The sequence below is a fragment of the Medicago sativa genome, chromosome 6, assembly GCF_051527215.1.
Source record: "Medicago sativa cultivar Bolivia chromosome 6, Bolivia_mono, whole genome shotgun sequence".
Lineage (NCBI taxonomy): Eukaryota > Viridiplantae > Streptophyta > Magnoliopsida > Fabales > Fabaceae > Medicago > Medicago sativa.
Window position 1 is genome coordinate 4,147,222 of NC_140754.1, and position 25,479 is coordinate 4,172,700.

General features: G+C 30.3%; 2 protein-coding genes and 2 long non-coding RNA genes across 12 annotated transcripts; 3 read left to right on the forward strand and 1 right to left on the reverse strand.

Annotated features, from left to right (window-relative positions):
• The first annotated feature begins 339 nt into the window (after positions 1–339).
• On the forward strand, positions 340–15,899 carry LOC146912171 (uncharacterized). Of its 7 annotated transcripts, none has more exons than XM_085719627.1 (7): positions 385–438; positions 1,023–1,070; positions 14,613–14,705; positions 14,795–14,938; positions 15,040–15,147; positions 15,306–15,357; positions 15,657–15,899. In XM_085719627.1, exons 2-7 carry the CDS (start codon positions 1,023–1,025, stop codon positions 15,686–15,688), a joined length of 477 nt encoding a protein of 158 aa, XP_085575753.1. In that variant the 5' UTR covers positions 385–438; the 3' UTR covers positions 15,689–15,899. The 7 variants fall into 7 exon arrangements, with proteins under 7 accessions (XP_085575758.1, XP_085575753.1, XP_085575755.1 ...); XM_085719629.1 differs by lacking the exons at positions 385–438; positions 1,023–1,070 and adding exons at positions 13,186–13,261; positions 13,713–13,751; XM_085719628.1 differs by lacking the exons at positions 385–438; positions 1,023–1,070 and adding exons at positions 13,207–13,287; positions 13,713–13,751.
• Positions 3,708–4,879, forward strand: LOC146912172 (uncharacterized). Its single transcript, XR_015015914.1, has 2 exons — positions 3,708–3,766; positions 4,578–4,879. It is a non-coding gene; the product is annotated as an uncharacterized LOC146912172 (long non-coding RNA).
• A 1,608-nt stretch (positions 15,900–17,507) lies between the features above and the next one.
• On the forward strand, positions 17,508–20,217 carry LOC146912173 (uncharacterized). 2 transcript variants are annotated; one of them, XR_015015916.1, is made up of 4 exons: positions 17,508–17,827; positions 18,484–18,563; positions 19,237–19,311; positions 19,832–20,217. It is a non-coding gene; the product is annotated as an uncharacterized LOC146912173 (long non-coding RNA). The 2 variants fall into 2 exon arrangements; XR_015015917.1 differs by having other exon boundaries at positions 19,891–20,217.
• Positions 20,218–22,058: 1,841 nt separating this feature from the next.
• Positions 22,059–25,198, reverse strand: LOC146912174 (acyl-CoA-binding domain-containing protein 6-like). 2 transcript variants are annotated; one of them, XR_015015921.1, is made up of 4 exons: positions 24,912–25,048; positions 23,918–23,988; positions 23,281–23,776; positions 22,059–22,501 (listed from the first exon to the last, which is right to left on the reverse strand). XR_015015921.1 is itself a non-coding variant. In XM_085719638.1 (4 exons), the coding sequence occupies exons 1-4, from the start codon at positions 25,057–25,059 to the stop codon at positions 22,481–22,483; spliced, it is 345 nt and encodes a 114-aa protein (XP_085575764.1). In that variant the 5' UTR covers positions 25,060–25,198; the 3' UTR covers positions 22,192–22,480. The 2 variants fall into 2 exon arrangements, 1 of the variants encoding a protein (XP_085575764.1); XM_085719638.1 differs by having other exon boundaries at positions 22,192–22,501; positions 23,672–23,776; positions 24,912–25,198.
• Positions 25,199–25,479: the final 281 nt, after the last annotated feature.

Genomic DNA, 25,479 nt, shown 5'->3' on the forward strand with positions numbered 1-25,479 from the left:
AAACCGAATGAAAATTTGCATCAGCCACGTTACTAGTCTCTCATATAGGACACACCAACACCAAGTTTCAAAATCCTTCAAAAAAAAACACCAAGTTTCAAAATGAATAGTACATTGTTGACATAGGATAGCCATTATTTCTGCCATGCTCATTATTACATTTACCTTAGTTAGTTTTTATTACTGTCCATAGTACTCAATATAATTTGACCACGCCATAGTTATTTTTTGACAGAGTTTGTTATGCTGAGATGTAGCTAGCTACTACTCCATATTAAATTCATTTTTACTGGAATATATCCGTAACTGAAGCAAATAATTTATTCTAGTTTATGAACATTTAAAATCCGGTCTCAATTTGTGATATATATTACACACACACACTAGTATAGTGTGACTCTACAAAAATACATTAGAGAAAAAAATTAGAGTGACAATGTGAGTGATTCATCTTCTTCATAAGTTCTTATGCTATATTTTTCATTTATTTGAAAATGCATGGAATTCATGATGATACTTTTTTAGTTAGCATTTTTGTTATCTTAAAGCAATGATCACTTGTTTCAACTTTGAACACATATATAGTACTAATTTATTTTGATTTTTTCATGCAATGATGTTGCACTTGTTTGTTTTTTTCTTGTTGTTGAATATGAAAAGGAAATGTTGCACTTGTTAGAACACACACATAGTAGATTTTGATTTTGATTTTCTTTTTACTTATAATGTATAGTTTAAATTTATTGCAATTTAAAATCTCTATTCAATGCAAAGCACAATGCATGATGGTGTTTTGGTTTGCATAACTTGTTCAAACACACACAGTAAAACTTTAGGACTCTTTTAGAGGCATTTTTGGGATTTTGGTATAAAAATGCTTAAAACTAGTGATTTTATAGTAATGTTAATTCTATATATATAAGGTATTAAGGTGTTACATGCATTCTTACAGTTTGATTGCGTATTTATTCATTATTTACTGTTGGATTGATCTATGTGATCTCTTTTTCTTTCTTGTCCAGATGTATCATTATGTTCCAACTGTTGATGTTGTTCCTCGTCATAATACTGTAAGTTTGTTTGTATTTGTCTTGTCTATGTAGTATTCCCTCTAGTATCAAATATAAAAAATAAAATAAAAAAATATCAGATTCATTCAAACAGATACACAATATAAAAAAAAAATTATTTATACTTTATTTCAAATCAGATGGAATATTAATTATTACAGTATATTTAGAAAAATCTTAGATAGCATAACATGAAAATTCCTTGCTCAGAATGATACAAATAATCACTCTAAAAATCATATTCATACAGTGTAGTTATTGATTTTTAATTATTTTTTTCGCTTTCTACAAGTCAAATCAATAGTTATAGTTATAAGCTATGAAACACAAATACACAGACGCATACATCGGACAAGATACGGATATTGACACCGATAATAATTTGAGAAAATCACATAATTTAGTGTAATTATACGTGTCGGTGTCAAACATGACACGTGTCCGTGCTTCATAAGTTAAAAGTAATATATTTTTATACACTATCAAAATACTATCAAATTTTAGATGTTCAAATAATCACTAAAAAAATGAATGTGTTGAAATGTGTTTTTAAAGATCTTAATTTATAGTATGAAATTTTGAAAGATCTTAATTTAAAAAAATTACTCTATATACACTTTATACGCCTTTTATTGCATCAGTTTAACTCTAAATCAAAATTTAAACTTTAAAAGATGGTTCCTCAAAATAAATTAAAAAATGTTACACAATTGTATTAATTTTGTTTGCTTATAGATACTTAGATGTTAGTTTCTGACCTATGTTAACTTTTATATGCACATACATGTGTGTCTCTGTGTGAATTGTTTGATTTTCTACATTGTTGGAAATCTACTGTATACTTTTCACAATATAAGCCCTGGCTAATTGGAAACCACTATAAAGTTTTGACAATCATATTTAATTAACTCTAAAGTTTTATAACATAATCTATTCTATAATGCAGTAACAAAATCTTATTTGCAGCGTTCTTGTATCGTTGAGTTTGATGGCGCATCCCGTGGAAATCCCGGACCAGCTGGTGCAGGAGCTATACTGCGTTCTGAAAATGGGAATGTGGTACCAACTTTACTCAACAATTCATCTGAGCTTTATATTATATGTTATTTGTAAAATGTAGCTAATTCTTATGTTTCTTTGTAGCTCTATCGATTCCGTGAAGGATTAGGCTACCAAACAAATAATGTAGCTGAGTATCGCGCTTTGATTTTAGGAATGAAACAAGCCATCCGAAAGGGATATCATCACATCGCTATCAAAGGGGACTCTGAGCTAGTTGTCAACCAGGTTTGTTCTATTATATTCTGCTGAGATTTATATATTATGGAGCTGATTCATTTTTCTTTTCTAAACAATATAGTAACATGTTATTGGATTTGCAACAGTTTAAGGGTTCATGTAACATCTACAATGCAAATTTAAGGAGCTTATGTAACGAGGCTTTGGAGCTGAAGGGTGACTTTCACTCATGCACCATCCAATACATTCGCAGGGTATTTATTTAGCGATTTAGCACTTTATTGTTCATGATCACTCACTCGAATGACATTCACTCACACGAATGACATTCGGTTCTGACTTGTTTTTATCTCTTCCATTTTAGAATACAACTCCTTATATATTTATCTCATTGTAAACAAATAACATGTTTTCCTTTGTAAATATTTAAGGAACTTAACACTGAAGCTGATGCTCAAGCAAACCAGGCCGTCTATCTCGGAGGTTAGACCTCTAGACTTTTCTCAGCTCCCTATAAGTTTCAATTGTTTGATTCTTTGATTTCATAATAAACAAGAATAGCTATGTCTTGCAGCCAAATCTGCTTTGAAATTCAAAAGTAGTTTGATTATTTGATTTCCTAATAAATGAGTATTGCAATAACTTGCAGCCAAAGCTACTTTAAAACCAAAAAACATCTTTGCTTTTTGATTGGTTTTCTGTTTCAGTTGATATATTCTCATTTAGATAACGTTTTGAAAGAAATGTTGTGAACAATCTCTTCCATTTTAGAATACAACTCCTTATATATTTATCTCCTTATACACGAATGACATTCTCTCAAAAAAAAAGGGTTAAATATGTTTTTGGTCCCTATAAATATACCAACTTTTCATTTTAGTCCCTATAAAATTTTCCTTCAACTTTTAGTCCCTATAAAATTTTCAATCATTACTTTTGGTCCCTATTTTAAAGTAAACTCATATGTAGAATTCATATTTTTGAATAGAATTTTTGCAGAAAATTCATAATATTATAAGAATCTCTCCCAAAAAAATTTAGAATTTTTTAAAAAAACATGAATTTAATATGAATTTTTATATTTTTTATGGTTAAATATTCATATTAAATTTATGTTTTGTTAAAAAATTCTAATTTTTTTTGAGTAAGATTTTTATAATATTCTACACATTTCTGCACAATTTCATTAAAAAATACAAAAATTAACTTTAAAATAGGGACAAAAGTAGTGATTGAAAATTTTATAGGGACTAAAAGTTGAAGGAAAATTTTAGAGGGACTAAAACAAAAAGTTGATATATTTATAGGGACCAAAAACATATTTAACCTAAAAAAAAAAAAAAAACTCCTTATATATTTATCTCATTGTAAACAAATAACATGTTTTCCTTTGTAATTGTTTAAGGAACTTAACAATGAAGCTGATGCTCAAGCAAACCAGGCTGTCTATCTCGGAGGTTAGACCTCTAGACTTTTCTCAGCTCTCTAAAAGTTTCAATTGTTTGATTCTTTGATTTCCTAATAAATAAGAATAGCTATGTCTTGCAACCAAATCTACTGTTAAGAGTCCCACATCGGTTAGGAGTTGGCCTGACAATTTGTTTATAAGTGGGGGCAATCCTCACCTCACAAGCCGGTTTTGTGGGGTTGTGTTAGGCCCAACCACCATTTCTAATATGGTATTAGAGCCTCTTCACGATTCTTTGGGCCACCTGTTATCAGGTTTCCGTTATCGGGTCACCCGTCATTTATGTTCACGCTTCAGATGTGCAATCCTGAGCGTGAGGGGGTGTGTTAAGAGTCCCACATCGGTTAGGAGTTGGCCTGACAATTTCCGTTATCGGGTCACCCGTCATTTATGTTCACGCTTCAGATGTGCAATCCTGAGCGTGAGGGGGTGTGTTAAGAGTCCCACATCGGTTAGGAGTTGGCCTGACAATTTGTTTATAAGTGGGGGCAATCCTCACCTCACAAGCCGGTTTTGTGGGGTTGTGTTAGGCCCAACCACCATTTCTAATATCTACTTTGAAATTCAAAAGCATCTTTTAATTTGATTATTTGATTTCCTAATAAATGAGTATTGCAAAATGAGTATTGCAATAACTTGCAGCCAAAGCTACTTTGAAACCAAATAACATTTTTGCTTTTTGATTGGTTTTGTATTTCAGTTGATATATTCTCATTTGGATAATGTTTTGAATGAAATATTGAGAACAATCTATTAGCTTGCATCATATATGAATTTAACATATCTTAATTTTTTTGTAGATGGTCGAGTTGAAGAAGATCGTATGAATTAATGTTCATCTGACAGCATGCCACTGTCAAAAACTATTGGCAACTATGTTATTTTTCTGTCTAACAAGCAGCAATTTAGCACATTGGTGGTTTTATATGTGACCATGCATGTCAAAGGTCAAATATTGTTTGTAATATTCTAAATTTGAACATACCTCCATGTGTAGATGGCCACCATTAGCAGCTTAGGGAGTTAAAAAAATGCTGTCATGCATGCTATCTTATGTGCACATTTCTGAATTAAGTACTATTTTCTATGTTAATCTGAAAAACTATTTGCCTTGTGATGATCACCATGGCTGAATGTGAAAATTTTATGACCCCAAAATGAAACTTCTTTTTGATACATTGCATTCTTCCTAATGTTTTAACAAAAAAATGAGTGTATATGTAGAACCTTTCTAAGGTGAAGTTTTGCTTGAAAGCCTGATTTTTTTTTTCTTCTGTAGATTTTCAGTTGAGATATTCACAATTAATGTCCAATATGCATCAAATCAGACTTTCGGTTGAGAACCTTTAATTGTATAGGGATTAAAGTTGGGAAAAAAATGAGAGGGTCTAAAATTGAATTTTTAAAATCTTATAGGAACTAAAAATATTTGTAGCCCTTAATGTTATATAAATTGCCGTCATTTTAACATCCTACAAATATCAAATACAAGATTCATTCACTAAGCTTGCTAATTTGGTCATCACTAATCCTATTGACTATTTTTTTTTCCCGATGAAATAAACTATAATACACAAATAATATAAGTATTGCATCATTAGTTTCGACCATTAAATTAATAATACTTATTATTAGATTAAATGAGATATGACGAGACTTGTTGATTTAAAGGTTAAAAATCGCATAAGCAAAACAAATTTACCTTTGTACTACTGGTGATATGGATGGAACCCTGTCTGCTTTTCCTACCTTAATTATTATGCCACCCAAGAACCTTTATCCTTGCCTTCTCATTATTTTTCCATATCAATGCACAAGTGGCGTAGCCCTTCATGCGCTGGGCCACGGCCCACCCCGAAAAATTAAAAAATTAACTACTATAGGTCTATTTTGCGAGATTTTATATAATTTTGTGTCGGTTTTAGGTTTCGGTGGATTCAAATTCCTACAAAGTGGTGTAGTGGCCCACCTGAAAAATTTAAATAATTCAATTATAGGTCTATTTTGCGAGACTTTAAACAATTTTTCAATGGTTATAGCTTTCCGCGCTTTCAAAAGTGACATACGTGATTTTTGTGATGCTTATCCTTGACATATTAGCGGAGGCTTATAGACCTTCGAATTTGCATGGGTTTCAAATCTCTCGTATATTGTTCTGTCTACTGAAAATTCTCTCAGTAACAGTTGTAATGTAAAAAAAAGTTTCATAATTTATAATAGTTGTTAAATATGGAATTATAAGTATTCATCCTAACTTTTTAGTCAAACTCCGTCATTTCAACTTCGTATTTAATGCTTATTACAACTTTAATTTGTGTTTATATATTATCTTTAATTTTAGTGACTCACCCTAACTTTTTTTTCTAGCTCCCCAACGTGCAAGTCATAAATGTAGGCATCTTTCACTTTAAACAAATACACAGTTGTTCAGACTGCATGAAGAGTGTTTCAGTAGTTCAGCTGCACAATTTGGCATTTTCCTCATCAGAAACTTGCCTTAACCTAGATTTATACCTAGTTCTTTAATTAATATATATCAAATCAAATAATAATGGTATTTTATGCTGCCTAACCAACAACAACAACCAAGCCTTATCCCACTAAGTGGTGTCGGCTACATGGATCAAATGACGCTATAATGTTCTACCATAAACCAAATTTAGATCCAATTCATTGACCTCTAAATTTTTTCTAATGGTTTCTCAAATAGTTTTTCTATGACTTCCTCTACCTCTTTTAACTTGAGTCTCCTCCATTTGATCTACTCTTCTTACCACAGCATCTACGGGTCTTCTCTCTACATGCCAAAACCATCTAAGCCTATTTTCTACCAACATTTCTAAGTCAATGATTTGTACCTACCTAGTGCCACCCTTTGTGATTTTCATAGTTTTGCTAGAACATAAACCATACCAACAAAAATATTTTTGAATAAACATAAACAAAGACCAGCAGTCTAAATAATTCCATCCCATATTTTGCAGTCACCAAACTTCAATCCTCCTCTCCACTGTCATGGATCTGTTATTCAGCATATAGTTGTACTCCAGTATAATTTGGTTAGCTGGTAAAATGTATCTTATGCAATGATGTAGAAAAATATCTCCTATGTTCTATACTCCATTGACTACTAACCAATAGCTATGTGATTCATGTATGAGATGACACACATGATTAGATTAGATTATAACCATTTACATTACAAGTTGATTTCCATGTTCTCTATATACCTTACTTTCTCACACAATGCAGCAACACAACAGGACCGTTGATCAATTCCATCCACCTTCTCTAAACTTTGTTTATCATATATATGTATTAATGTATATTATATATCAATTTTACCCCCTCCTCAATTTTACTAGATTTTTCATATTAATTTCAACACTAAATTAAGAAACATTAAACAATGATAATGGTATCACGTTGGACTTGGATCCTCTCCATTGAAAATTTTCTCAAGTTTTCTCCATTTTCAATCTCCATCATTAAAATACAACAACTAGTTTTTATTATAATTTAATTCTCACTTTCTCTCTCATGTTTAATGGTTGAGATTTCACTTGAGAAAACTTGAGAGAATTTTCAATGGAGAGGATCCTAATCCGATCACGTTAGCAATATTATGAATGATGGGAATATATGTTATATCAATGGTTGCCATTGCGTTTGGCCAAAATTCGCGGCAGAGCTGACGCCCGACAGCGGGGTGTACTTACAAATATTTCAACGCTATTGTCGGTGTAATATGCACGAGATAATGAATAATTTTTTTGGAAGAAAATAATGTAGGCTTTAACAGGTAATGATGTGTGACTTATATAACTCGAAGAATGTGTTATTGATTTTGACTCGTCTAAATGCTCGTTTGGAAGCACGGCATATTTGCTCAAAACTATTTGTTACCGATACTTTAAATTGAAGATCTGTCTGATGTTCGACACGATACTAACACAAGCGTAGTTACCTTCAATCATTTTTTGTTCTTAAATTACTACTAGTCGAGATACCCGTGCTACAGCACGGGTAGCGCGGCTTCGCCGCGCTATATGGCCGCGGCTCTGCCGCGTGTTGCGTCTCGGCTGCGCTTGACATAGTAATTTTTTTTTGTCCATGGTAAAAATATGTAAAGTATTTAAAGCATAATGATGTATATATTGATAGGTAGTAATGAAAAATTGTAAAATAATTAAATTTTAATATGGACAAATATATATTAAATTTTAGTAGTGACGATATTAAAAAAACTAATAAAAAAAATAATCGTAGTTTTTATTTACTAATATGTTTTAGTGTGAAAAATATTAATAAGCTTCCCGTGAAAAATCATAAGTAATGTATTATATAATATTGTTATCGTAAAATATATTTCATAAGTAAGCATATGCTAACATATTCCCGTAAAAAAATATAGTGAGATATATTTTTGTTAATATATAGTCCATACACTCATATATATTTTATCAATATATATAGTTTTCAATAGATTTCATAAATAAGAATATACTAATATATTCTTGTAAAACAAACATATAATCATATATATTTTTATTAATATATAGTTCATACACCCACATATACTTTATTAATATATTAATAAAATTTAGGGAGTCGCGGTGTTTAAATAGTGATATTAAAAAAATACTATATTTTTTTGAAAGATTAAAAATACTAATTAAAATTGATCACTCGTTATAGTTACTAAAATGGGTCCCGTGTTACAATTGTACACTCCAACAGGTTTTTTATTGATACATTTAAAACAACGGAAAAAATTGAAGTATGATTAATCATAGTATATTATAATTTTTTGTTTGTTTTAGTATTGATGATATTAAAAAAAAATACATTTCACAAATAAACATATACTAACATATTCTCGTATAAGTCCTCGTGAGCTTAACTCAGTTGGTATGGACAATGCATAAAATATGCAAGGTCTGGGGTTCGAACCCCAGCCACCACAAAAAAAAATAAAAAACATATTCTCGTATAAATTAGTGAGATATATTTTTATTAATATATAGTCCATACGCTCATATATATTTATCAATATATAGTTTCCATTAGATTTTGGAAATAATTATATACTAATATATTCCCGTAAAACAAACATATACTCACATATATATTTTTATTAATATATGGTCCATACACCCACATATATTTTATTAATATATTAATAAAACTTAGACAATAGCGGTGTTTAATTAGAGATATTAAAAAAATACACATTAAAACTGATCACTCATTGTAGTTACTAAAATGGGTCCCGTCTTACAATTGTACACTCCAATGATTTTTTTATTGATACATTTTCAAAAAAAAAAACAACGGAAAAAACTGAAGTATGATTAATCATAGTATATTATAATATTGTACTTGTTTTAGTATTGACGATATTAAAAAAGCTAATAAATAAAAATACATTTCATAAATAAATATATACTAACATATTCCCGTAAAATAACATATAGTGAGGTATATTTTTGTTAATATATACTCATTTGTATTAAATAAATATATACTAACATATTCCCGTAAAAAAAATATAGTGAGATATATTTTTGTTAATATATACTCATTTGTATTTTATCAATATATAGTTCCCATTAAATTTCAGAAATAAGAATATATTAATATATGGTCCATACACCCACATATATTTTATTAATATATTAATAAAACTTAGACAATCGCGGAGTTTAATTTGAGATATTAAAAAAATACTAATTAAAACTGATTACTCGTTGTAGTTACTAAAATGGGTCTCCTGTTACAATTGTACACTCCAACAAGTTTTTTAGTGATACATTTAAAAAAAAAACAACAAAAAAAATTGAAGTATGATTAATCATAGTATATTATAATATTTTTCTTGTTTTAGTATTGATGATATGAAAAAAGCTAATAAATAAAAATAATCATTTACTAATATGTTTGAGTGTGAATAATATTAATATGTGTCCCGTGAAAAAACATAATTAACGTATTATATAATAGTGTTATCGTAAAATAGAAAATTATATTCTGCTATAACAACAACATTTGTTAGTTTCCTCTAAAAAAAACTTGTTAGTAAAACCGAATTGAAAATTAGTAGAGAAAATGGAGTTGTAAATTAAGAGAGAAAATGAAAAAATGAAGAAAGTTGGTAAGAAAAAGATAAGAGAGGAGAGTGAGATTGAGAGAAAAGTTTATTATTAAAAAATAAAGGCGAGAGAAAAGTTTGTTATTAAATAAATAAAGATGAGAGAGAAAAAAATATTATTAAATAAAGAAATGTGAGAAATTATGATGAGAGAGAAAAGTTTATTATTAAATAAAGAAAGGTAAGAAAGTGGGTTTTAATAAAGTGGATTTTGATAGTAGATTTAACAAAAATAACCCTGAAATTGTAAAGGAAAATTTTTGGAAGAAAATTAGGTATGGGTAGTTAAGTAAAAATGGTAGATACTTGTTTTCATATAATATAATATATATATATATATATATATATATATATATATATATATATGTATGTATGTATATAAAATATATAATATATATAATATATATAAGTAGATCGTCCATCTGCTTCATGGTTGCCTAGTAGTGCAGCAAAATTTTACCTGGCCTATATATTATAGACTTATATAGTGTTGGTACATGTAGTGTGCACCTCATATATTGCATTGCAAGTTGAACTGAGGGTGTTGTCGTTATGTATAAAATAAAATACTATGGCTCTCTTTGGTAAAATTAGTTGATAGCTGATAAGCTAGCTGATAGCTTTTAGCTGATAAGCTAGCTGAAGTGTTTGGTAAAATTAGCTGATAGCTTTTGCTTTGAATAATAAGGGTAAATATGGAAGAAAAAATGAGAAGCTAAAAGCTATAAGCTCAAAAGCTACTTGAAGTAGCTTCTGAAAAATAGCTTATAAGCTCCTTAAATAAGCTATAAGCTCGTTGTACCAAACAGAGCTTTTGTGTTACCAAACAGAGCTTTTTTTGTCAAATGAGCTTATAAGCTAAAAACTAAGAGCTAAAAGCTCTTTTTTTGGGTTTACCAAACAGAGCCCATATATACTAATGTTACGGAATCAAAAGTGCCCTTGATTAAGGAGAGACAAAGAGAGAAGCATTATATTTACCGACAAGAAAAGTGACCATATGAGAATCTTTATGTTGTTGGGGTCTTAAAAACTTCATTGCCTTTTTCCTGTCATTGTTGGCGAATGTGAATATGGATTCCACTAAGAACCTAATAATATAAATTAACAAGTATTATATTAGCCATAGCAACATATTAGATTATCATATAATATAGCCCATTATGCACAATATTAGGAATGTGTGAAGACCAAAACCAAAAGGTTATTAAAACTATAATGATACATGAACACCGACATTTTTTTTACACCCGAATGACACTTGATTAAATCAGGTTTTATACCATGGTAAATTTAATTGAGTATATGATTAATTCATTTAACGACAAAATTTTTGGTTAATTTAATCTGCCGCAAAAAAAAATGGTTAGTTCGACTATATGAATTACTTTTCGAATTGAATTTGATCAACCATATTTTTGCGCGTAATTATAATGAATGTCATCTTATTTGTCTTCACTTTTCTTTACCCCATGCAGCTTTGAAAATATTGAAAGGAATATTCGGATATACCTTATCAGAACTAACGAAATGGGATTTCTTCACTTGCTTGATCACATAGCAAGACACCTGCTTGATCACATAGCAATATGATTTAGTTCATATTATTTGAAGTTATGTTCAAACTTGTGAAAATTAGATATGCTAAAATAAAAGTTAGTTATAGAAACTATCAATGCCAAGCAAATGTACAACAATAGTCAATGCATGTGTGATTATAATTTTCACAAATTAAATAATAATCAGGTATAAGGGAAGCTAGTAATAAATTGATTTATAGTTTACTTTATCCATTTGTAACGATTATTTTTGTTGGTAGACAAGTTAATATAGTCGTTCATTGAATAGGTGGAACATTAATATTATATGTTAGTCGTTGTTCAGTTGAACTTGTTTCAACTTGTATTGAACATCAATGATAAACGTTATGTTTACTTGAATAATTTGGGCTTTCTTCAATCGGGGGTAAGGGGTTAAGCCCTTGTGAATAAAAAAGATAACAATCAAGTGATTTAACTAAAGGTCATGTTAATTTGTGCCTTTAGGACACAAGATAAGGAACCTAAAAGTAGAAATATTCCTTCAAATTTTGTAAATTTTATTTATTATAAATTCAAAAATTAAATTGAATGTACATATTCCAACAAAAAGTTACTATGTTGGGTTCCTTATCTTGTGTCTTAAGGGCACAAGTTAACATTTCCCTTTAACTAATGTTGACTTGGTTGGGAGTGTCCAAGTAATTCCATTCTGATTTAACAATCATTAGCTAGAAAGTCATATCTAATTCTAGATTAACTATATCGTCCATTTAAGCTAAAAATTGAAGGGTTTATGACATAACCAAATTAGGGCTAATTATGTAAAAGTATAAATCTATAACGTTATATTTCTTCTTTAAAATGTAACTGAAAAATTATCATAGCTTTAAGACCCACAAAAATTGAAATGGTCATGCTATATATACAAGAAAAGCACAAGCACCATGCCTAAATATAATAATTCCATAATATATTTGTATAAATGGGATAAAAGCTTCCTGGCATGCATTAGTTAGTAAAGCATTGAAATCTAAGCTTTCTATGAATATGGTCATAAGTATTATCTTAAAAAAGTTACTTTTCTCATACACTCATGTCATGACTCACCCCAATATAGATTAAAGTATATATTAAGCAAATATATAAACCGTGCCAATAGCTGTACTCCCCATTATTATTTAAAATTAACTAAATAGAGGCACCAATGCTTAATTAAATTTTATATACAAGAACTGTATATAAAGCAAACTGCTATTTAAATACAAAATATGACTTTTTCACTCAAAATGGGGAATGGGAAAAAGAAAACATTGATTTTTTTTTTGAATGGCAAAATATATTATATAAGAATTGGGGAATAAATCCCAAGGATTACATTGATTAGTTTGTCATATAGGACACAACAACACCAAGTTTCAAAATCCTTAAAAAAAAACCACCAAGTTTCAAAATAAATAGTACATTGGTGACATAGGATAGCCATTATTTCTTCCATGCTCATTATTACATTTACCTTAGTTAGTTTTTATTACTGTCCATAGTACTCAATATAATTTGACCACATCATAGTTATTTTTTGACAGAGTTTGTTATGCTGAGGTGTAGCTAGCTACTACTCCATATTAAATTCATTTTTACTGGAATATATCCGTAACTGAAGCAAATAATTTATTCTAGTTTATGAACATTTAAAATCCGGTTACTTTTTGTGATATATATACACACACACTATAGTATATAGTATAGTGTGGCTCTACAAAAATACATTAGAGAAAAAAATTTAAGTAACAAGGTGAGTGATTTTTTTTTTTGAACAAGGTGAGTGATTCATCTTCTTCGTAAGTTCTTATGCTATATTCTTCATTTCTTTGAAAATGCATGGAATTCAAGGTCACTTGTTTGAACTTTGAACACATATAGACCTCTAATTTATTTCTTTGGAGGCATTATTGGGATTTTTGGTATAAAAATGCATAAAACTAGTGATTTTAGTGATGTTAATTTTTTTTTTTTGTGTCAAGTAGCCTAACGGTTAGAAAATTTGACAGATGGGGTGTCTGGGTTCGAACCCCGATCCCTGCATATATTATACAATATCTCTTACCAAGTGAGCTAAAATCACGGGTAGTAGTGATGTTAATTCTATATATACAAGGTGTTACATTCTTGAAGTTTGATTGTGTATTTTATTCATTATTTACCGTTTGATTGAATTATCTGATCTCTTTTTCTTTCTTGTCCAGATGCAGCATTATGTTGGATATAATGAAGTTATTTATACGGTATTTCAAATCAGATGGAATATTAATTATATTAACTATTACGGTATTAGAAAAATCTTAGATAGCATAACATAAAAATTTCTTGCTCGGAATGACACAAAACTAGTAGTGTAACTTTTTGTTATTATTATTAACCTTTGCTTTGCATGGATTCGACCCCTCTAAGTTGAACAATTCTCTTTACAGTATAAAATGAGTAATATCTATTGTTCCTGAATAAATCAAAGATAGATTAGTTACAAATCACAAGTTTGTTGAAATAAAAATTTCTAATTTTCAAACTTCCCTTTGTATGACTATTTTCACACCATTTTTAGGTCGACACCGTATATGTTATAAATTGTAGATATGATTTCAATTTTTAATAATTTTTTCGATCTTTTAAGTCAAATCAATGGTTATAAATAATACATTTTTATACTGTGTTGAAATAAACTATCAAATTTTAGATGTTCAAATAACGTCACTCTAAAAAAAAAAATGTTTTGAAAGTTTTATTTTTAAAAAGATCTTAACCTATAGTATGGATTTATTTGAAAGAAACTCAACACCAAAAACAGGTGACTTGATTTTGGAGCTATCTCCCTGTATGAGGCTCATGAATAACAGTACCGTGACATAAGATTCACTGCATAGTTACTAAGCTTTTGGCAGATATACAAAAGTTCCAGAAATCATATTATAAAGTTTAAAAATGTTAGTCAATTGTATAAATTTTATTTGCTTATAGATACTTAGATGTTAACTTTTTGGAAATCTACTGTATAGTTTTCGCAATATAAAGTTTATATTAACTCTAAAGTTTTATAACATAATCTATTCTATCTATGAGATAATGCAGTAACAAAATCTTATTTGCAGCGTTCTTGTATCGTTGAGTTTGATGGCGCATCCCGTGGAAATCCCGGACCAGCTGGAGCAGGAGCTATACTGCGATCGGAAAATGGGAATGTGGTACCAACTTTACTCAACAATTCATCTGATCTGAGCTTTATATTATATGTTATTTGTAAAATGTAGCTAATTCTTATGTTTCTTTGTAGCTCTATCGATTCCGTGAAGGATTAGGCTACCAAACAAATAATGTAGCTGAGTATCGCGCTTTGATTTTAGGAATGAAACAAGCCATCCAAAAAGGATATCATCACATCGCTATCAAAGGGGACTCTCAGCTGGTTGTCAACCAGGTTTGTTCTATTATATGCTGCTGAGGTTTATAGAGTTGTGGAACTTATTCATTTTTCTTTTCTAAACAATATACTTACATATGTTATTGGATTTGCAACAGTTTACGGGTGCATGTAACATCTACAATGCAAATTTATGGAGCTTATGTAACGAGGCTTTGGAGCTGAAGGGTTACTTTCACTCATGCACCATCCAATACATTCGCAGGGTATTTATTTAGCGATTTAACGCTTTATTGTTCATGATCACTAACTCGAATGACATTCAGTTCTGACTTGTTTTTATCTCTTCCATTTTAGAATACAACTCCTTATATATTTATCTCATTGTAAACAAATAACATGTTTTCCTTTGTAATTGTTTAAGGAACTTAACACTGAAGCTGATGCTCAAGCAAACCAGGCCGTCTATCTCGGAGGTTAGACCACTAGACTTTTCTCAGCTCCCTATAAGTTACAATTGTTTTCTTTTCTTTGATTTCCTATAAAGTCAAGCTTTGCAGCCAAATCTTCTTTGAAACCAAAAAGCGTCTTTTTGTTAAATTATTTGATTTCCTAATAAATGAGAATTGTAATAAACTTGAAGCCAAAGTTGCTTTAATTGGTTTTCTGTTTCAGTTGATATATTCTCATTTAGATAACGTTTTGAATGAAATATTGAGAACAATCTATTAGCTTGCCTCTTATATGAATTTAATGGATTTTAAATTTTTTGTAGCTGGTCAAGTCGAAGAAGATCGCATGAATTAGTGTTCATCTGACAGCATGCCACTGTCAAAAACTATTGGCAACTATGTTATATTTCTGTCTAACAAGTAGCAATTTAGGATATTGGTGGTTTTATATGTGACCATGCATGTCAAAGGTCAAATATTGTTTGTAGTATTCTAAATTTGAACATGCCTCTAAATTGTTTGTAATATTTCTGAATTAAGTACTATTTTCTATGTTCATTTGAAAAGTTCTTTGCTATGTGATGATCACCATGACTGAAGGTGATAAATTTTATCAAAACTTCTTTTTGATACATTATATTATTCCTAATATTTTGACTAAAAATAAGAGTACATGTAGAACACATCATAACAAAAGATTAGGAAACTTGATTTTGAAAACTTTCTACCGTGGAGCGTTTGCTTGACGGTGCGATATAACAGTTGTGTAAGTGTAACTTATGTTACATTTACATAAACCAATCTCTCGATTTTATAAATCAAGTTTTGATTTAGCAAAAGAGGTTGGACTCTCATTTTGTGATAAATTCTCTATGTAGGAAACATATGGGGGGAAATTCACTTTTTCCTTCAGCTTTACTATATTTTTCATGGATAAAAATCATCTAATACTTCAGAAATAACATGATTGTCGATAATATGAATAAAGAATAATACAAGCTATCAAGAAAATAAAAATAAAAATAAAATGTTGAGAACATATGTTGAGAAAGATCTTAGTATTTGAGGCCTACAAATTATTGAGTTTGTCTTTATTGAAATAGTTATGAAATTTAAATCTTTATGTGAATGATACTATTGATGTTTTATTTTACTATCATTAGTCTAATGTACTGCAAATAAGCATTAAAATGTTAACCATTATAAAAAATAATCATTAAAAAGCTAGGTGTTATAAAAAAAATAGTTGTTAAAAACTAGCAGCTTAGATTATTTTTTAATGAGTATGATAACTTGAAATTGTATTTTGATAAAGAGGTGATAATTGGAATAAGATGCATGACCTGGTAGAAGGCACTAGGGATCCTTGGTTAATGATTGGTGACTTAATGAGATTATCAGCCCAAATGAGAAGATTATGTCAGAAATAATAGGATTAGAGAGATGTAGAAATATAGGGAAATTCCTTAGAATCATATTTAATTGTATTGAAAAGGATGAAGAGTAATGAGCATATGGGTGATCTTTTATAGACCTCAATTACACTTAACCACATGTATAACTAACTATATTTTTTACTAACATTTAACCAACTCTACCTTGTTCAAAAAAAACATTTAACCAACTCTAATTACCTTTACTAATTATAGTTATCTCAACAGATTCATTCATTAAGCCCGTTAATTTGGTCATCATAATCATTATTAATTTTTTCAATAAATTATATAGAGCACAAGTGAAATAAATATTGCATCAATGCACAAGTTAGTTTCTCCCCCTAAAAATAATTAGTTGCTATCATTGGATAAATAAATATCATCTAATCAAATAAGATACGACGACACTTATTATTTTAGAAAATTGTTCTTTTCCCTTTTGTTTTTCTACATTCATCGATCTTAAAAGTGTCTGTGTAAGTTAATTCAAGTTGAAAAAAGCCTCACGTTGGACATAATTAAGGAAATGAACTATTTTGAGATGGAGAAGAACAATTTCCATTGTTTGAAAGATGAAAAAAAAACATATTTATTTGTGTATAATGTAAAACTATTTTACTCACAACAATTTGTTTCATTTAGCTTCCAAATTACAAAAAATAGTAAAAAGAGCAAAATTAACATGTGATATATAGGTGGGTGTAGTACTACTACTGATTTGGGTGGCACGCCTCTCTTAAAAAGATTGGTGAACACCCTTCTCCATACCACTCTTCCATACACCCCTTATGTGGCATGGGTATTTTTGAAATTTCACACAACTTTCTCTTTCTCATCCTGTTTATGTATCATCACTCCCTCCCACTGGATCTCCTCTCTCTCTTTCTCCCTCATTGACTCTTCATCCCAACTTCCATCTCACTCTCTCGATCTACTCCATTGAAGCCTCTGTTGTCTCCATCGCTAACTCCTTCTCATCTCTGACATCACCGTTCCCTTCTCTGCCATTTCACGGTTTCCTCTCTTTCTCAGCTTTGTTTCACGGTTTGACATCTCAGGTTCGACATTTCCTCTCTTTCTCAGCTTTATTCCCCAATATAGGAAATTTTCTATTTTCTATTTGTTAACTGGCTGCTCTTTATTGAAATTTTGGTTTTTAATGAAATGGGTTTGTTGAAATTTTGGTTTTTGATGACTGAATTTGTTGAAAATAAGCGTTTGGTTAGTGGGTTAATTGAAAATTTGCTTTTTGACAAAGTTAGTTGCTTCATTTCGATTCATGTAAGTTTCTTGTATCTTTCCCTTTCATTGTATTAGTTTTTACTGTGATGTAATTTGAAGATATAGGTGTGTTGGAGATGTTAATGTTTATGTCACAACTCCAAAGTTTGAGCCGAGGTACTTTTGATAGAATGGTAATTGTGATTATGACAATTACGATTATGAACGTGAACAATATCACAACCATGACCTATTGGACCTTTTAGGAGTGTCAACATCTTTCAAAATGTCAAAAAAAAAAACTGTGAAAGGTTCTGAGCCCCAATAAGTTGTTCATGGTAGAGTATATACTAACTTGAACAATCTATTTGGAACTGTTTTGTTTGTATGTTACAGGTTAATAGACTAGAATTTTTTTGAAACCATAGGAGATATTAGGAGAGAATTTTAAATTAGGTAGATATCTTTTAGTATTCACATATAAGAGTTGCAGGTGGATTGTTCAAACATAACCTTATCATGAAAGACCTGGCATTTTGGAAGGAATCATTGAATGAGATGCTCATAATCAAGGTACTACTTTTCTAATTGTTATATGTCTTGCTACTTATTTGTGAAGGACATTAGCATTATAATTTTTATAATCAATTATTTCTTGAGGTTTATTTGGTGGAGGATTGCCTTAAATTAAATTGATCATTGAATAGATTGATAGTTAAATTTCTACGGTGGAATAATTAGAATATAGTAACCAGTGATCACATGGACATAAAAACTAATAAGAGATATTGAGAGAAATACAATAATTTCTAATAGTTTAGGTCTTGAAATTGTTTTGAGTTGTTTCACCAAAGGTTATCGAATGATCTTAAGTTGGTTGAGAGTAAGAGTGATGGATGAACAATTGTTTTGTGAGTTAAAATAAAAGGTTTACTTATAGGTGAAGGACTGCCATTGGAATAATTAGCAATGGTTGTGGAAACTTTCAACATTTAGCCCGAACTGGTTTTGGTAATTTAATAGATTGATATTAACAGCTTGTACAATGGAAGTTGTTATTGATGATTAGTAAAGGCTAGCTTGTACATTTAGCCCTGTTTTGCCTTAGCGCCGAGGTTTGTATTTGTTGCGTGTTTTGCAGCACCAACTCTCTCTTCTCGAGGGGTTGGGATCTAGTTAATTTATTGGCCCTGTTGTGAGCTACTTGCATGTATCTGTTTCATTCATTCTTTTATTTTTATGACAGTTACAATATGGGTGTGATTCCAACCAGGCAAAGCATCAAACTATGTGAGCGCTTAACCGTGTCAGCCTTCTATAGGTAAAAGGAACACATTGCTGCTTTTAATGCTTTAAATGAAAATTTAGTTACCCACTTTATTTATTTGCTCATTAGAATGTATTTTCATATGAAAAAAAATAAGGAATAACCTCAGATCTTACCAACATATGGTTGGTATGTCTGAGTGCTAAGAGGCTTGGTCATCTTAAACAAATAGTCCTGGGGTTCCAAATGGGTTTGAAATAAAAAAAAAACATAACTGATTGAATTACTCTGCATAAATGGATCTATCTATCGAAATATTTAGTGGTCAAACAAGTGAAGTCAGGGCCAGGCTAGTTAAATATGACAAGCAATAAACAAAATCTAGAAATCAGTTAACTTTATTATCTATACATATTTTTAGTTTACTTACTTGCTAGGAGTTTGTGGTTTTTAGTTTCTATTGACTCTAGTTTGGTGTTGTCTTTTGTGTGGTTCTGCTAGAATTAACTTGATAATACATGCCTTTTATTTTCTCATACAATGTTTTATGTGATATCTTTATTGGCTCAACAAGCAATTCAAGTGTATTAAACACCATATACTGGGAAGATGACGTAATTGACAACTTACTAGATAATGATATGGATTTTGAAGAAGTAGACGAGGACCCAACTAATGACACAAATTTGGAAGATGAAGGTTCAACTGATGATGAAATCGAAAATGAAGAATCAACTTAATTCATATACCTTAATTCATTGTTTATGCATTCACATGCATCCATTTCCCATTTATCAGAAGAATCAACTTCAAGCAACTACGTTCAATTTTTTGAATTTTATTTTATTATGTGATGTACTAATTCGGCCATGTATATGATATGGCTAACTTATTTAGTTTTATTGTTTGAAGCACTTATTCCACCATGTAAATGATATGAGTAAATAGTTTAAACTCGAATACATATATCGCCTTAAAATGATATTGTTTTCACTACATTTTATCACTTTTGATATTTCAGTGATAACTCGCCTTAAAATAATATTGTTTTCACAGGAAAATCATGTATAACCAAATATTTGAAGTGTGTAACCACAATTTTACAAAGTCGTAACCATGTTTTTTTTTCTTTCATGTGTTTAAAATTAGTCGTCTTTAAGTTTGCATGCCTCACAATAGAAAACTAATGAAAGACATTCTAAAATTATGGTTATATTGTTCGTTTATTTGGTTATCTGTAACTTACATGTGCAAAAAAAAAAATCAATTCAAGCCAATTGTCAGTGAGACATTCTAATTTATAAAAAAAATAGTGGTCACGCATATGTAAAAATGTGGTTATACAGACCATATATTTGGCTAGTTTATATTTTCCATGTATAAATAATCTTGTTTTATGCGAATCAAACACATAATCTAATTTGATCACTACACTAAAAGCAATTCCAACAATAAATAACTTATTTTACAATCTGCGAGTTTATCACACCTAAAGACGGGCAAGTTCTAATTTCTGAAAAAATAGTGGTCACGCATATTAAAAAATGTGGTCACACATACCATATATTTGGCTAGTTTATATTTACCAGGTATAAATAATCTTGTTTTAGGCGAATCAAACCCATAATCTAATTTGATCACTACACTAAAAGCAATTCAAACAATAAATAACTTATTTTACAATCTGCGAGTTTATCATGCCTAAAGACGGACAAGTTCTAATTTATGAAAAAATAGTGGTCACGTATTTGTAAAAATGTGGTCATACAGCCCATATATTTGGCTAGTTTATATTTCCCAGATGTAAATAATTTCGTTTTAAGCGAATCGAACGCATAATCCCATTTGATCACTGCACTAAAAGCATTTCCAACCATAAATAACCTGTTTTACAATCGGCGAGTTTATCACGCCTAAAGACGGACAAGTTCTAATTTATGAAAAAATAGTGGTCACGTATTTGTAAAAATGTGGTCACACAGCCCATATATTTGGCTAGTTTATATTTCCCAGATGTAAATAATTTCGTTTTAGGCGAATCGAACGCATAATCTCATTTGATCACTGCACTAAAAGCATTTCCAACCATAAATAACCTGTTTTAGAATCGGTGAGTTTATCACGCCTAAAGACGGACAAGTTCTAATTTATGAAAAAATAGTGGTCACGTATTTGTAAAAATGTGGTCATACAACCCATATATTTGGCTAGTTTATATTTCCCAAATGTAAATAATTTCGTTTTAGGCGAATCGAACGCATGATCTCAAGCGATCAAATGAGATCATGCGTTCGATTCGCCTAAAACGAGATTATTTACATCTGGGAAATATGAACTAGCCAAATATATGATATGTATGACCACATTTTTACAAATACGTGACCACTATTTTTTCATAAATTAGAACTTGTCCGTCTTTAGGCGTGATAAACTCGCCGATTGTAAAACAGGTTATTTATGGTTGGAAATGTTTTTAGTGCAGTGATCAAATGAGATTATGCGTTCGATTCGCCTAAAACGAAATTATTTACATCTGGGAAATATAAACTAGCCAAATATATGGTCTGTATGACCACATTTTTACATATGCGTGACCACTATTTTTTCATAAATTAGAATGTCTCACTGACAATTGGCTTGAATTGATTTTTTTTTTTGCACATGTAAGTTACAGATAACCAAATAAACAAACAATATAACCATAATTTTAGAATGTCTTTCATTAGTTTTCTATTGTGAGGCATGCAAACTTAGAGACGACTAGTTTTAAACACATGAAAGAAAAAAAACATGGTTACGCCTTTGTAAAATTGTGGTTACACACTTCAAATATTTGGTTATACATAATTTTCATGTGAAAACAATATTATTTTAAGGCGAGTTATCACTGAAATATCAAAAGTGATAAAATGTAGTACATCAAACAATAGAAAATACATGGTGGAATAAGTGTTTCAAACAATAAAACTAAAACTAAATAAGTTAGCCATATCATTTACATGTTTGAGTATCTCCTTAGCCCTCTCTTTTGTCTTGAAATTACTATCAACTTGAAGCACCAAACACAACTTTGAAACTCCTCCAACACGCAACATTTCATGTAAAACTCTAGAATTTGCAGAATACCTACAAATAGAACTCATAATTCTAACACCTCTATCACTTGCAACATGAGAAACCCTCAAAATTTTCTTTGACACAATAGCCAATCCTGCTCCATGATTTAACAACTCTGCTCTCCCTTCTGCACAACCACAAAGTTGATCCAAACCTATCAACATCAATTCACAAACCCTTCTTTCCGAAACATCGAAAAGAAGTTTGCTTAGGACTAACATAAGGATACATTGGTAGAGACATTACAACTACATAATATTTAGATTGAAATATTACTAAAGCTTGCTGACATTAGATATGAACAAATACAGAAAAACCGATTCCCAGTAAAAAAAGAATAAACGAAAAACTAAACTATCATTCATCAAATTAGGATTATTGGTTAAACAATAAAAGAAAGATATATTTAGCAATATTATCCTGCAATGAACTTCAACTTAAGTCCATTCAAAAATTGGTCAGGGGTTATATTCAATGTCATAATTAAGACAATGCAAAATGCCAATTCTGCATGTCATTCAAGAATCAAAACCTTTTACCTAGTTTTCCTAGGAAAATGTACAAAGACCTGGTCACTATTTTCTTATTTTAAACAGTACAATCAAGCTAACAGAAGCAAATACATTAAGTGTTGAACTCATAACTCAAATTCTCAAAACTTCAGGAATAACTTGTATATAGCAGCAGCGACACAAAACAACAGTCAATGTTTTTTATTACGTCCAACCATCTACATGAATCAAGTGATGTCATTTAATGTTTAAGAAGTATAAAATACACTTGAATTAAGTTATGTTTTAAAAAAAAAAAAAATCCTTTAATCTGGGCATCTGAACAAAATACGTTATTTTTAAGAAGGCTAAATAAAAGATCAATGCAGATTATAATATGGATGAAGTTACATACCATGGAGAAGGATGAATATCCAAAATGCAATCCTATTCCAAGAATGAAAGCAAGTGCCAATCCAAGAACCACGCCCATTTGCATTATAATTAATTATCTATCTCATTTACAACTCAATGTATTATTCGAAAAGCAATTAGTGAGCGGAGTTTATAGTCCTTGTTAAACTTATTGTCAGTTGTGAATGAAATTCGATTGGTTGCATTTGTAAGCATCTCATTTGCAGCAGCCTCAATTTACTAAGGGTGGATTACATGAACTTCTCATCTAAACAGACATGTTATTCCATGTCTATGATGAGAGCATCATGTCATTATTAAGGTCACTTGGAAAAATTAATTAAACATGTCTGAATGCTAACAATTATTGACAAAAGCATATATTTATATACCAAACTATGACCCATGCAAACTGGAATCTGTAACGGCAGACTACTTGGTGACAAGTATAGCTTAGATGACACAGCGGTCCATGAAAATTTGTCAAAATTTAGAACCTGCCAATAAAATGAATAGTATGTTGATGTGGTTAACCACCAACAACCAAATAATTAGTCAATATTAATGCTCATATAGAAACAACAAACTCTCTATCATAAATTTTCCAATTCCAAAACCAGAAATGTTCCCTCACTCACCTGCATCTCATCTAGCAATCCATTTCCAGATTCACCACCAAACACTATCATCTTATTCTCAATGACACAGGCTGCATGTTATTCCAATGAATAACAGACCAGTAGTCAGTACTTAACAATAACAACTCATAACATTTCTATAAATTATGACATATGACGAAGACCCTATTTGGATAAACAACTTAATGAAAGGTACAATTTGCCTATGAAAATCTGTGACAGTCCATAACCTAATGACTTTAGCTTTTACATGCCATGCTGATTTTGATGATGAAATTTGTGAAATGGGTTCAAAACTTAAAGCCATTGCAGAAAAACTTTGCAAGCACTAAATGATTTGACCAAAACTGTCAGCAATAAAAAGAGGGATGAGAAAATGTTTTGGGGAAATTTGAAAACTTTTTAGGGAATAATGCAGATTGAATGGAATTGGTCATGTTTATAGTCAAGAATCTATTTTTAGGGAACCAAAAAAAGAATCTTGTGCTTGACTCTAAATAAAAGAACCATCATATTGCACATAACCTGTTTTCAGCTTACTCCCATAAGCTTCTTAAAATATCTTCAAGAATGAATTTCCTCTAATTCAATCTTCAATGGTATAATTAGTTCATAAATAAATTCTAACACTAATACGATAACTTAATAAGCCTTCAATTCTAAGAAGTGATAACTGATAAGCTGATCAGGGGTCTATGTGTATTGACTTGTTTGGGTTTATCTACTGACATAATCACTTGTGAGAGTTTTCAGACGAGCTTATAGAAACATCTTATGAACTGACCATAAGTTATTTTTAGCTTATTTTCATAAGCCTTCCAGGATTAATTACGAAAACAACTTATAACTTATGTAAAAATGATTGTATTTTATGTTATTTTCGGATAACTTGGCGAAAATGTACCTAAAAATTAACAACTAATTAACTGCAACAATAATCCCTACATTCTAATCTACTATTCATCTGAATCATTAAGCCATAATCAACAATCACCTGAAGCCTGCGACGTCGAAGGCCTCCTCACTAAAATATCGGTCAAACTACCCTCCGTCGGAGGATTAGTCAATACCGGCGGCGGTAAAAGAAACAAAACAGAACATGAATTCGGTGCATATAAAAGAAACGTTTTTCTGCAGTTCATAAAACCTCAGTCTTAATTAATAACCAGCTAATACATAAACCTCAAGACTCGTGATAACAACCATCTCATACTTTAATCAATCAAAACAAGATGATGAAACACACACTTTCAGCTACTGTTTATATATAATAATGTCTGTATTCAAATGGGTTGAAAAACAAACAAATGAACTAGCTTAAATTTTTTATGAGCAGCAAAATTAATCAAACAACTAAGACAATTCAGGTCCCCGGTTTTCCAGGTTCATTGACATAAAATACACCTTGTTTCAAATGGAGCAATCTTCCTAAGAAGTGTGGCAGTGTCAATAATTTCCAATCAGCAAATATTTCAAGATTAAGAGGGGTAAAACCAACATTCGGTGCAGATAATTCTGAGTAAAAATGGAAAAAGGATAAGGAAGAAAGATTAAAAGCTGAA

Bases quoted from the DNA above. Each gene is read 5' to 3' on its own strand.
- LOC146912171 (XM_085719626.1), top strand. From the start codon at position 13,723: ATGTTGGATATAATGAAGTTATTTATACGGTATTTCAAATCAGATGGA. The intron at 13,795-14,612 runs GTATTAGAAAAA...TCTTATTTGCAG, and splicing joins TAATTATATTAACTATTACG to CGTTCTTGTATCGTTGAGTT. The intron at 15,148-15,305 runs GTATTTATTTAG...TAATTGTTTAAG, and splicing joins CCATCCAATACATTCGCAGG to GAACTTAACACTGAAGCTGA.
- LOC146912174 (XM_085719638.1), bottom strand. From the start codon at position 25,059: ATGAACTGCAGAAAAACGTTTCTTTTATATGCACCGAATTCATGTTCT. The intron at 23,777-23,917 runs GTGAGTGAGGGA...TTTTATTGGCAG, and splicing joins GATTGCTAGATGAGATGCAG to GTTCTAAATTTTGACAAATT. The intron at 22,502-23,671 runs GTATATAAATAT...GTGGTTGTGCAG, and splicing joins TTTGCATGGGTCATAGTTTG to AAGGGAGAGCAGAGTTGTTA.